General features: G+C 30.5%; 1 protein-coding gene across 7 annotated transcripts in view; it reads left to right on the forward strand.

Annotated features, from left to right (window-relative positions):
* The first annotated feature begins 915 nt into the window (after positions 1 to 915).
* Kpc2 (Kip1 ubiquitination-promoting complex subunit 2) overlaps positions 916 to 12,945 on the forward strand; it is a 61,012-nt gene continuing 48,982 nt past the window's right edge. For all 7 annotated transcript variants that reach the window (XR_012755134.1, XR_012755135.1, XM_075356196.1 and 4 more), the window contains exons 1-2: positions 916 to 1,407; positions 7,882 to 8,045. Coding sequence is in view for 5 of the 7 variants with exons in the window: in XM_075356196.1 (XP_075212311.1) it covers positions 1,029 to 1,407; positions 7,882 to 8,045 (543 nt within the window). In the remaining 2 variants the exon portion in view is untranslated. The remainder of the gene's footprint in view (positions 1,408 to 7,881; positions 8,046 to 12,945) is intronic.

Raw genomic sequence — 12,945 nt, forward strand, 5'->3', positions numbered from 1 at the left:
CATAAACTTTGTTAACAGTAATGGCGCAACACATTAAACTTTTTTGTCTCTTTCATATTAAATTACTGCACCAGGATTTTCAGTCTCCCAAACTGTGAATTCACTTTATCAGGGATATGCAATGTTGATTCGTCGATAAAAATTAGCCTTTCAGAAAAAGTGTCATCTTCTAAATCTTACAAAATTCTAACCTTTTTTCATGATCGCCAGGATGCAATGCCTGAAGTAACTGCAACTTAAATGGCTTCAGATGCAGCCGTTTTTGAAGCAGTCGCCAAACTGTTGGTTGGCGGAATTCGAAGTTCTCTGCTTCCTCTGCTTGTGGATTTCCTAGGGATAAATTTGAAAGCAGATACGCTCAACATTTTTATCTGACGTATGAAGGCGACCAGCGCTTTTCCCTTTGCATATGCGACCATCTTTACGAATTTTTTGTATCATTTGTAAATCTGCTTATGACCAGGCGGGTCTGTTTATGAGTTGAAAAACCACAGCGCCAATGAAAGCATTGAATGGAACTAATACTTAAAACTTTGAACTTTCCTCTATTCAGTGATGTAACATGTTTCTCTATCTATTGTCGTCCATTAGAAATAAATATTTAAAATCGGCTCCTTCTTTTTGAATAACCCGGTATTATACTGAGAAATCTTGTATCTGTGATAGTGAAACATATGTTCATAAAAATGAAATAATTTTACGATAAAGGACGAGGAAGAAATTAAGTAGCCTAAGAAGGTCCATATGCGTCATAATTAGTAAATCATGTTGAGTTAACAGCAATATTCAAACTACTTCAAATACCTCCTTTAAAAAATTATTTATTCAGCTACTTTTACGCAGTGAGAGAATAAATCCAATATGGTTATAAAAATGTTAAACGATTTCGTTGTATGAAGTAATCAGTGTTGGTCACTATGCATTTTGCCATCTATGGCGGTCGTTGAGTACAAACGTATTAACGTACATAACCTGTATTGAAACGTTATATGTCGTTTTACGTAAATGAATTGTTTTAGTTCGTTTTCATGCTCTCGTGGATGCGAGATAAGCTTTATGTAGGCCGCCAAAAAATTGGAAAAGTTTTAAATCGTCGTGGTTCAAATGATTGTGGAATTTCGCCGGAAAATAGTTGTTCTTTCAGTAAGAAAATGTTAGTGGAGGACACAAATTTATTTCCTAATGAACATATAAAATTACACATTATTGGTACAGATGGATCAGTCTGGACTATTAATACCCCACCAGATATTAGTATTGCAAACTTAAAATCTATGGCATTGACTCACTTCTTTAATCCAGTGGAAAGCACAAAATTACAGAATAATTTCAAATTGGTTGCAGTGTCAACAAAACGTGTGTTGCATCCTGATAACTCGGTACAAGATGAATGCTTAACTATTGATGGTAAGTTCTTGTATTGTTATGACAGTTTATACATTCTCTATAAGCCTACATTCTTGTTTACACAGATAATTTAATGGGTGCTGATTATCTTTGTTTTGTAAAGAAAAAGAAATCACTATGTTAAGACTATTGTTCCTTTTTATGGAATGACTTGTCAGAATAATTTATATCTTGATTGCCAAGTTTGTCAGTGTTGTGGTTTTCCATATTTTGGGAAACTGGTACGTCTTTTATTACATTCTACATTTTGATAGTGATCCCAAACGTTTTCCATGATTAATGATGTGCATTCTGAAGCACGGTAATTGGCAGTGAGCTTTGGATTTGTTACAAATTGGAAAAATCTCATTGTATTGTCTTTTAGACATGACACATTGCTCAAGTTTGCCTGGCTTAGGGGAAATGTATTGTACAAAAAAATTGTGTTAGCTGTGGAAATGTTTATTATAATTGTATTTTCAGTTAATATTAATGTCTCAGGTTATGTCAGTATATATCCCTTTCTGAATTTATATATATATATATATATATATATATATATATTTTTTTTGTCTTCAGTCATTTGACTGGTTTGATGCAGCTCTCCAAGATTCCCTATCTAGTGCTAGTCGTTTTATATATATATATATAAATGCTCTCTCTCTCTCTCTCTCTCTCTCTATATATATATATATATATATATATATAGCATTTTTCTACTGGCCTCTGTTGGAAAAGGTGTTTAGAAAAGTTTTTTAATACATATGAAAAATATGAATCAACATTTTTCATTTGTGTAAAGGCATCTTTTACTTTAGAACCTAATCGTGTGTTATTTTTTTTAATGGATTGTGATTTAAAAAAAAGATAAGTTTAGGTTTGTAAATTACTGGTTATTTGGATTTGTTTGTGTATAATTTATTTCTCTGCATGTTAACAGTGTTTATGTAACAGGCTATAATGATGAGATTTACTTAAATTAATGTAGAAAATTTAATGTATATAATATCCATGTACATATGTGGTTCTTTATAGATACAAATAGAAAATGTTTTATACAACCTAATCTTATAGTTTTTGAAGTTTGAAGAAGAGCCAAATACCCCAAACTTTATGGGTTTAACATAAAATATAAACATTCTAAATTTCTATTGTAAGAGGCCCATCTGTGTTCACTGGAGCACTGAAGTTAAAAAAGACAGAATGATTAGTAGATGGATGTTGACCATTAATTTACAACATGTGTTGCTATCGATTGTTCTCAGAAAAAATTTAAGTTGTAAAAATCCTGGTATATCTCCCACTTAATATCAGGAAAAGTGTAAAAACTACAGGCACAAATAAAGAAAATCTAAAACTAGAGTTAATAAACTATGCTGAAACATAATATGCTGAAGCATTATAATAATAATAATGCTGAAACTATGCTAAAACATCAGGCTTTTTCAGTTCTCAGTTTAAGAATTCAACACCAAATTAAAAATAATCCATTTTTACTTATTAATCTTTAATTTGGCTTACACTTCAAAGGCAGAAGTCAAATAAAAGTTAAAAAGTATTATTTTTAAAAATGTTACATTATTTTATGTTATTTTTGTGATTTTTTTAAATGTTAAATTAAAAAAAAAAATGTTATCCTTTGTAAAATGTCAATAGGCTTACAAATAATGCTGCCTACATGAAAAAAGTTGTCAATAATAAATAGTACAAATTATTTATCTTAAGTACTTTATTTATTCTTCCAACATAATTTTCTTCAGCTTCAGACTAAAATATTTTGAGTAGCAGGATGACATCAGGTTATTTATCATTATATTTATCTACATATACTAAACCAGTAAATTAAAAATATATGTGACACACACTAATGATAACAAAATAAGAATTATCAGATAGCCCTGGCTCTTGTAAGACCAATGTATGCTTAATTTTTTTTTAATGTTATTAATATTTGGATGTAATGTTTAGGATCAGACTTTTTAATTTATCTCCAAAATAACAACTTTAACAAAAGTCAGATAAAGCCTCCACAAGGTGCACCTGAATATAACCTGCAGAAGATAGTACATTAAATTGTGATGCATTCCATCTAAATATAAAAATAGCCTATTTGTTGTTCTTCAAAATAATCAGGAAGGAAGCTCCCTTCATAAGGCCTCACCTTTCCTGATTAACAAAGTTGTAATGGTTTTATGTGGTTCTCTAAAGAACATCAGTAAACTAAGAGATGGATCAATACAGATTGAAATGTAATGATGAGCAGAGTCGATCTCTCTTACGTTTTACTAATATGGGTTGTATAAATGTAAGTGCAATGTGCCTCAAAACTTTAAATACCAGCCAAGGAGTAATTTTTTGCCAGGACCTTTTAGGTATGGATCTCACTGAAATAGCTGATGAGCGTCCCCCCCAATAAGTTGTAGAAATGAAACGAATAATGAAATGGCAGAGCGGAATGGAAGAATCTACACCTTCCTTTATATTAACTTCCTGTACCACCAGAGAAAATAAAAGTCTGTTACCTAACAGTTGGAGTAACACCTTTCATCCCCAACCCACTGTAATGTTCCAGATGCCAAGAATATTTCCACTTTACATCTTGCTCAAGAACTGAATTATGTGCTCGATGTGCTAAAGAAAGTCACAATGACCCAAAATGCCAAGAAGATGAAAAATGTGTAAACTGTGATGGATCACATAGAGCAAGCTCCTGAGATAGTCCAACTTCTAAAGAAGAGAAGACAATTTTAAAAATTTGTACTGAGCAAAAGTTATCTTTTCCAGCTGCACGAAGAGGATATAAGAAGACGCTGAACTCTTGTAACCTGATTAAACCAGATATCTCTTTTTGTGTCACAGTATCAAGAGAAGCCCCTGCAAATGCAGGTAATCAACAGTGCGGATCCTGCATTGAGCTAAAAGAAATTGTTCAGGTGTTATCTGATCAAGTTGTTTCATTCACAGCCACTATTTCAGAGCTAATTAAGATGAACAAAGAGTCAGTTGTTGCAGCTAGTGAAACCAGCAGTGGGATCCTTCTAAAAATTCTAGTATGTAAAGTTTTGTCTTTGCTGACAGGAGTAAATATAGCTAGCGGTAATCACACAATCATCCCCCTGGGTTGTCGTCTGCGACTTCCTATTGTTCAAAATCTCCCCCTCCATCACCTTGTATTCTTGAGGATATGGTTGATAACTGCCCAACCCTAGAGGATCAGAGTTTATTAAAATTAAAAATTCTAAAATGAAAAATGGATTACCTTCAATTAATTTCTCTGTACATGTGTCTATATATATATATATATATATATATATATATATATATATATATCTGTAATTTTATATCTATAGCTATCTTTATTTATGAATATTATCTAGTGGAATGTTCAAGGTCTTTGGACCCGGATTGAAGATGTTAGAATATTGACATGTGCACAAGAATGTTTAATAATGTGCTTCCAAGAAATGCTCTTTCTAAAACATGCAGTAACACACAGAGGCTATTTCTGCAAAAGATACGACTGTCTTGCAGACAGTAGAGAGAATGATGGAATTGCTATTTTCATATGTGGAACCAGGTGTCAGCTATAAAGATACCAGTAGATACCCTGATTCCTGCTGTTGCTATAAAAATTTGTCTCCCCTTCAAATTACATATCTCTAGTTTGTATTTCTTACTGAACTCTGAGTTCAGTACTCTAGATCAAATCTCATCTCCTCTCACAGATTCCATCATCATCTTCATCATCATTAATAGTGGTAGAGTTTAGTGCCCACCATATTTCATAGGGCTCATCAGTCTGCTCCTCTTGAGTAAATATGATAAACGGAGTGAGACAGGACTTGGGAACCTTTGTCTACTGAATGGATTATGCACATTCATGTCATTATTGTCTGGTACAATGTCCAACATCAGCCGCTCCTTATGCTCACTGAGTTTACTATCTTGTTTTAATTGATCTGTGTAAGAGACTTTTGATGTGTTAATGACCACAGACCAATTATTATTGCTTTTGGTGTCGACCATCGGGTGAACAAAATTCCAGAGATGGATTGTCGAAAAGACAAATTGGAATGGTTACCATAAAGCCTTCTCATTACTGTATGATGTGGCAGATGCCCTTGATCAACTTACCTCTTTTATGTCCTGGTACTTGAAAATGCAAGTAGATTCATTCCACAAACATCTGGAAAACCTAGATGTCACCTCCGTTCCTTGCTGGAATGATAACTGCCAGAACATGATTAGGGACCGATGGCAGGCACTGCGTAAATTTAACTGCAGGCTTTCAAATGGAAATCTGAATTTGTAACATAAGGCTAGAGCGGTATGCCATTTGGTATTCTTAGACGCTAGGAGAAAATCATGGATGAAGTACGTAAACACCATCTCTTGCATTATTCCCACATCTACTGTGTGGAAGAGGCTTCGTGCAATTTGTAGATCACAGAAACATTCTATTCTTGGACCTATTCATGAAGGAGAACTTCTTTCATCATCATCTGCTGTCACAACTAACTTGGTAGATTGTTTCCATTCAGTGTCTCTCACTTCTTCATACACTAATGAAGTTCAGAGGTATAAGAATCAGATGGAAATAGTATTGTTAAACTAGGTGATTCAGTCTGTGGATTCATATGAATTCAATTAGTTGTCACATGCAGTAAAAAACTATCATGATACCTCTCCTGAACCTGACAACATTCGTCTCAATTTGTTCTCACACCTTCCCAATTTGTCACTATAACACCTATTGTGAATTTATAATGGTTTGTTATCCACGCAAGTCTTCCTACCTGTCTGGTCAGCAGCCATTGTAGTACCAGTACTTAAATCTGGCCTGCAACAATAAAGGTAATGCAGAAATGCTATGTAAATATATCAACAAACTCATAAATTTCAAAGAACTGACAGAACTCTTAAACATTGACATGAGTTTCAAGCTAATAATGGACTACAATGGAAAAAGAAGCAGAGACATGATGGTAACATTTGTAGACTTCAAGAAAGCATGATTGCATTCACAGAGTATCCTTACTAAAATTTCTAAGAAATCTCGGACTACATTACAAATTAATAAACATGATAAAACTGATCCTTACAATTACTAAGTTAAAAGAGAATTTCAGAGGCTAACACCATTTGAGAGCAAACAGGACTGCACCAAAGCGACGGACTCTCACTGCTACTATTCAACTGCACTCAAGAAATGGTAATGAGGGAATTGCTCAAAAAATCTCTCCCAAAAATAAAAAAGGCCAAAAAATCAAAATAACTTGTTAGTTTCACCGATGTCTTAGCAATGCTAGCAAATGACAGCAATGAAACTAAACCATAGATATTAGAACTTCAAAATATTGCAAATAAAATTGGCCTCAAAATATTATTTGAAAAGACATAAATTACATCTCGAAAACAATACAATTAAAAGAAGTAAACTTGAATGGTAATGTAATTCAAAATATAACGCAATTTAAGTACCTTGGAGAAATAATAATGAACAGCCTAAAGGAAAAAATTTCAATTCAGAGAAGAACAAACAAAGTAGCTAAAGCACAAAAAATAGTCTGATACACCTACAGAAAAAATAAGACACTACAACATAGTTATAAAACTGGAAGCTACATATGTTGCAGAAACACTCTTTCACCTAAACAAACAAAGACCTCAAAAATTGAAAGAAGAACTGGAAGAACCTGCATCAATGAAAAGATGGGCACTAGTGGATTTTGCCCAACAAAGTCTTGTACAAAAATTAGAACCCATCACTGATCCATACATAAGAGGAGGCTAGGATTCTTTGGACATACCATGAGAATACAGGATTTGAGACTTCTGAAACAGCTGGTACAGTGCAATCTCGACTCAAAAACACCAAATCAGAATACAGATGGATCAGAGAATTAAGAGAGGATTACACCTCTCTTAAATTGGCTTTACACCAGAAGATACCACAGACAAGTTAAAATTAAACAAAAAAATTAAGGACAAAAACTCGCTTCATACTTACAAGAAAGAAACTCACAACATGAACCAGAAAGGGCACAAAGGTCGGAATGTATGAAAAAGTACCAGGAGGACCGCAAGGCCTTAGCAGTCCCTTCAAAGAGACTGATAATGAATTAACTAAAGTGATCCTATGTGGTCATAAATGATGAGAAAATATTATTAATATTTGCTTTCCATGGAACCTTTAAAATGATTAATAATTGATAATTATTTTTAATTAAAATTTTATTTGAATATTCAAATTTGGGTGTCCTTTTTTGAATTTTTAAATAAATTTTTTTAGATGTAAGTCTGATGTTTCCAAAAATGCTTTTAAGATAAAATCAGAAAATGTAAGTTGTATAATAAATTAAAATGCCAGTTTCCATTTGTTTGATTTTGTCAGTGAAAGATGCAAAATCATATTTTGGATATGTTGTTTAGTATCATATTTTGTAATATTTTTTAAGTTGCTTTTAATAATTTTTACTTAAATTTTATGTTAAGAGGAAATTTTACTTGTGGAACGTCGATTGACTGAGCCAAAGGATACAGTTATTTATGATGACAGTCAGAAAGGACCATCTCAGAAGGAAATTTTAGCTGCGACAGAGCACCTAACACCAAAAAATATAGTAAAAATGCCAGCACCTCTGGATTGTTCAGAAGACGTATGTATTATTTTTATAGCTTTATTCATTAACAATTATGTAACAAATTTACATTTGCTAAAAAAAACATGATTGTAATTAACATTATCAGTTTCTGCATTAGTCTGTTATGTAGTAGTGGATTCATTTGTAAATTGAACAAAAAATATTGTAGGAAACTATTTCATGATAACCCCTCATCAGACACAGTACTTTTAATAGAATATTTTACACCAAATTTTGTCATTACCAAATTTTGTTAAAATATTTTGTCAAAAAAATGATAGGTAATTATTTAGAAAGAATGACGCGCATTCAAAAGTCAGTTATCTTGGCATATACTATTTATGTGTTCATCATGTTACTCATCAATAAATAAGAAAAAGTATCACTGTACTGTAATTTTAAATTTTACCATCTTTTTGTTATAATAATAAAAATAATAATTATTTTTTTTTTTTTACTTAACCTATGAGAAGGGAATAAAAGTCAGTTATGGGAGATATTTTTATTCAGATAACTATATTTTTATATACTCCATTCTAATGAAATGACTTGCATATAGCTTCAAAAAAAGCATCAATACAATGCCTTTCCCCTTAGTTACGTCCCTTGTAAGTTGCATAGCACCCTCATCAAAACCTTTACAATTCAATACTGTACAAGTGCATTTACTTTATTTTTTAACTAAATAATTGGCTATTACATACAATTATTTACTGAGCTTAACAATCTGCCAATCAAATACTTAGGGTTAGTTAGTGAGCTAAGTAAGCGTTAGGTTATGTTTGCTGATATTGCATAAAGTTCAGAAACTTGTTTAATTTCATTTTTGTAATTTAATCGCACTAACAGTTCAACACAGTCTATCAGAAACTGAAATCAGTTGACACAAATTTCAGTGAAGTATATTTAAGAATGAATAATAAACATTCGATATGGATTATATGAAAATGTAAACATAAGATTATTGATACAAATTCAAAACACTATCGCTGCTACGGCAATATGTAATTTTTTGATTTTTCATTTTAAAATCTTTCGAAGTCAAAAAAATACAATAAAACAACACTTCTTTTTTGTACATTTACAATCAGTTCAGTGAAAACAACACATGCCAAGATTATTGACTTTTGAATGCACATCATCTTTCTAAATCATAAAATAATAAAATCATGTAAAAATTAAATGCATGATTTTATCAATATAATTGCCACATAAGTTATGGACTTAGCAATTTTACTCAGTTGATATACTAAATGAATTACAATTTTACAAAATCCAAATTTTATTGAAAAGATATTGTATCTTTTTGACATTTTATTTATTAATTTTTTTAAACTATTATAAAACAATGTAAATTAGCTTTGTAACTGAATTCAAATTATAAATCAGTGTTTGTTTTACACATTGCTGTTGTCAAAGGTATCACAAGAATGAAATTATCCCTCTGCATTAATTTCATTTCATCTCTCAGCCAGTGTACAAGATCCATGGTCCTATACAATGTATATCAATGCACATTTCTTTACATTTTTATTTTTTCCTGGAAATTGTATTACCTATTTGCACATTAATTCAAATAAATTATTTAAAATTTTTTTGGGTATAAATTTATATGTATACTCTCTTTACTTAAATGTGTTTTGTTTACTTATTATCAGATGAAAACTATACCCTTAATTAAAGTCTTATCTGCCTTTTTTCCATGAGTGAGCTTTTTTTTTTTACATATTTCAACAGAGTTCCTCAGAAACTTTCTAAAATAAGACTTAAACACTATGACTTTTTGCCCTGTCATTCATTGGCTTTTTCAGCCATTTATTCTTTTTTTCTAAAAACTTATGCAACTTATTGAAAATTTCATTTGTATTTTATTGGCTTGCTTTTTTAGCAAGTTGACATTTAGCAAAATTTTGTACCTTCGAGCATTATTTTCAACAACTACATCTATAATTCAGTAGTGCTATATCTGTACTGTCAGTTTGCAACATTTTTATTCTATATTAATTTTTTAACTTTATCATGACTTCTCCAATCATTTATATTCAATTATATCGTTACATATTTTAGTTCTCCTAAAAATAAAATGTGAAATATCTTCTATAACTCTTTTCTATAGCCAGATCAACTAACCTAGCTGCCTAATGTATATGATTCACTAATTTTGTTTTTTTGTTATTCAGCTCAATTTCCAACATTTCTCCTGAAATATCTCATCAGAAAAAACAGATTAAGAAATTTGTCCCAGATTAAGAAATTTGTGAATTATTCAAAATATTTACTGCCATTCAATTTATTAATTTGTCCAACATTTAAGAATTTTTTTTTATCTCAATTGAATAACTTAATTAACCAAGTCTCTTAATTTCTAAATCAGAAAAAATTTGTTTTCACAAAAATTTTCTCCATCCCTGGTTGTTTGTTACATCTAAGGTGCATGCAATTTTTACTAGTATAAGGTTTCTTAGTCTGTCATTAGGTTAAATTTACTAACAAAAAAAAAATTCTGTTTTAGATTAATTTGCTTACAACATTTTTTTTGTTTTTTTTGCTTTAACAAGCATGGTGGAAGGTAGATAATATATATAAATAATAATAGAATAATTTCTGTAATCAGTATGAATATAATATATATATATTGATTAAATTTATATTATTAAATTGATTATTATAATTTCATGATTATTATTTATATTGCTTTAGGGTTCAGATATCATGGGTCAGATATTTATATTAACTGGTAATGTTTAATTGTAGTAAGGCTTCTTTCTCATACTTTGTTAATATGCAAGTTTGTGTATGTCTCAGGGAAACAGGAAATTTTAGATTGTAAATATCTTTCAGAGGATAATTAGTAATAAATTTGTTCAGAAATTATTTTATTTTATAGCACAGAATATACCATTTAATACTAACTTATCCTGAATTCATTTCTTGGAGATGACATCTTGCAGGTGAGCTCCATCTCTGCTCTTAGTGACATTTTACATGCGTTGAAGTTACATGAAAATGGTACAGCAGTAATTTCACCAATTTCCTCTTCAATCTTGGTCTATGTTTCTTCACTCATAATTGTCTTCAAATTAGATGGGTTTGAATTCCGGATAATCTGCAACTTGTATTGTACGATACAAGTATGTGCTACAACAATATTCTTCAAATGTGTAATGTTTAAATGAACTGAATTATGTAAGCTTCTTATACAGAAAGTTGAATAGCTTTGATATTGTGTTGCGTATGAACAGTTGGACACAGTATGGAGGTTTTTCTTTTTCAGAGCCAACGTATTTTGTTGAAATTCTCTACCTCCTGTGTTAATTATACATAATAATTGTATTGATTGGGTTAATATGGAAACGAATTAAGCGACTATTTATTCATTCAATAATGATGAAATTGTTACATGCAAATTTGTTGACAGTTATAAATTTACATCAGAAGTGGAGATTGATAAGTGTGAAAGAGTAGCTATGCAGAAAGGACAGTAATGATTAAAAAGTGCTGGCTTTATTAATAATTAATAATTAATAATTATTAATAATTAAATTATTAAATTATTATTATTAAATTATTAATAATTTAGTATTTGGCATGATCATACGCAATTTGGTGTGATCATGCTGCATTTTATCATCATTCATAGTAATCAAAAAAAAGTTGTAGAATTAAAACAAAATTGTTAGACAAAGTATACCAACAATCTAACAATGTTTAATCGTAACTTTTCTTATTCAGTATATATTTCATAATAGTGGGTTTAGAAAAAAAAATAGCTTGTTCTTATTTTACATCCATTGATTATGTTTTCTGGTAGTATAACATTGTAGTATTACAAAGATAAAAATCTCTATTACCAAAGGTTTTCAGTGTCTGAGCTCACGTCTGTTGGATAAGAAGAGGTTAAGTAGCTCAGTTGAGAGATTCTCTGATTTACTTTGTCTTTTATTTTTAATAAAACTTGTAGTTTTTAAATTTTAATATTTTGTTTATAATAATTTTCTTTATATTCATTTTCCCCTGTACATTTTGGCATTAGGCAGAATTTTTAATGGTGAATTCCTGCACAAATGTAGGTTGGTAATTAGTAAAACTTTCTCATTGTCATAAAATGTTAAGCAAAAAAAATTAAAATTTAATAACATGATTTTTTTCTTGCTAATGTTGGAATTATAGTACATGAATCCCTTGATTAGCGCATTAGTGCTAAAAAAAAATCCAGTAATATATCTGGTTCCAAATTTGATTAATGTGCTTCAACAAGTGAGAATGTTTTTTTTTCTAACACACTGAAGCGTTGGTAACTGGATCTCTGGGATTGTAGTACATATGATTAGAGTAGTGCAATACATTTATTTATTTTTTAATTCTGTTAATATTATGACTTTCATTATCTAGTTGTTATATTTTAAATTCTTTCGTAATTTTATTTATTAATAAATTCAGTGTGAATGACAACTACCTAATGTGTAATAGCCATTACAAATATTATATATGCATTACTTGAATATTAAATAATAGGGAACTTAGCTTATGTTTTATAGGTCAACTAGTTTTAAGGGAATTTTTAATGGCAATTTTGTTTTTTGAGCATAGCCAATTTTATTTTTGATATTATTCTTAAAAATATTCATGATTCTTCGGAAGATGTAACAGACAGCTGCACGAGAGCAGTCTAGCAGAATCTTTTACGTAAATGTGTCAATGATTTTGACACATTCAACATTTTTGGTGGTTTCAACATTCCAGTCTGTGATGAAATTACTATATTAGGAAGAGATCTCAGCTTTGAAGAAGTAGATTTGTAAAATATTAGAGAATTATTGAAATCGCTCAAAAACAAAGCAACAAGATGATCTTCTAGAAATTGAACATCAACAGGCATATGAGGAAGAAGATAAACAGGAAGCAGAATAAATGG

This window comes from Lycorma delicatula, chromosome 2, assembly GCF_047948215.1.
Source record: "Lycorma delicatula isolate Av1 chromosome 2, ASM4794821v1, whole genome shotgun sequence".
NCBI lineage: Eukaryota > Metazoa > Arthropoda > Insecta > Hemiptera > Fulgoridae > Lycorma > Lycorma delicatula.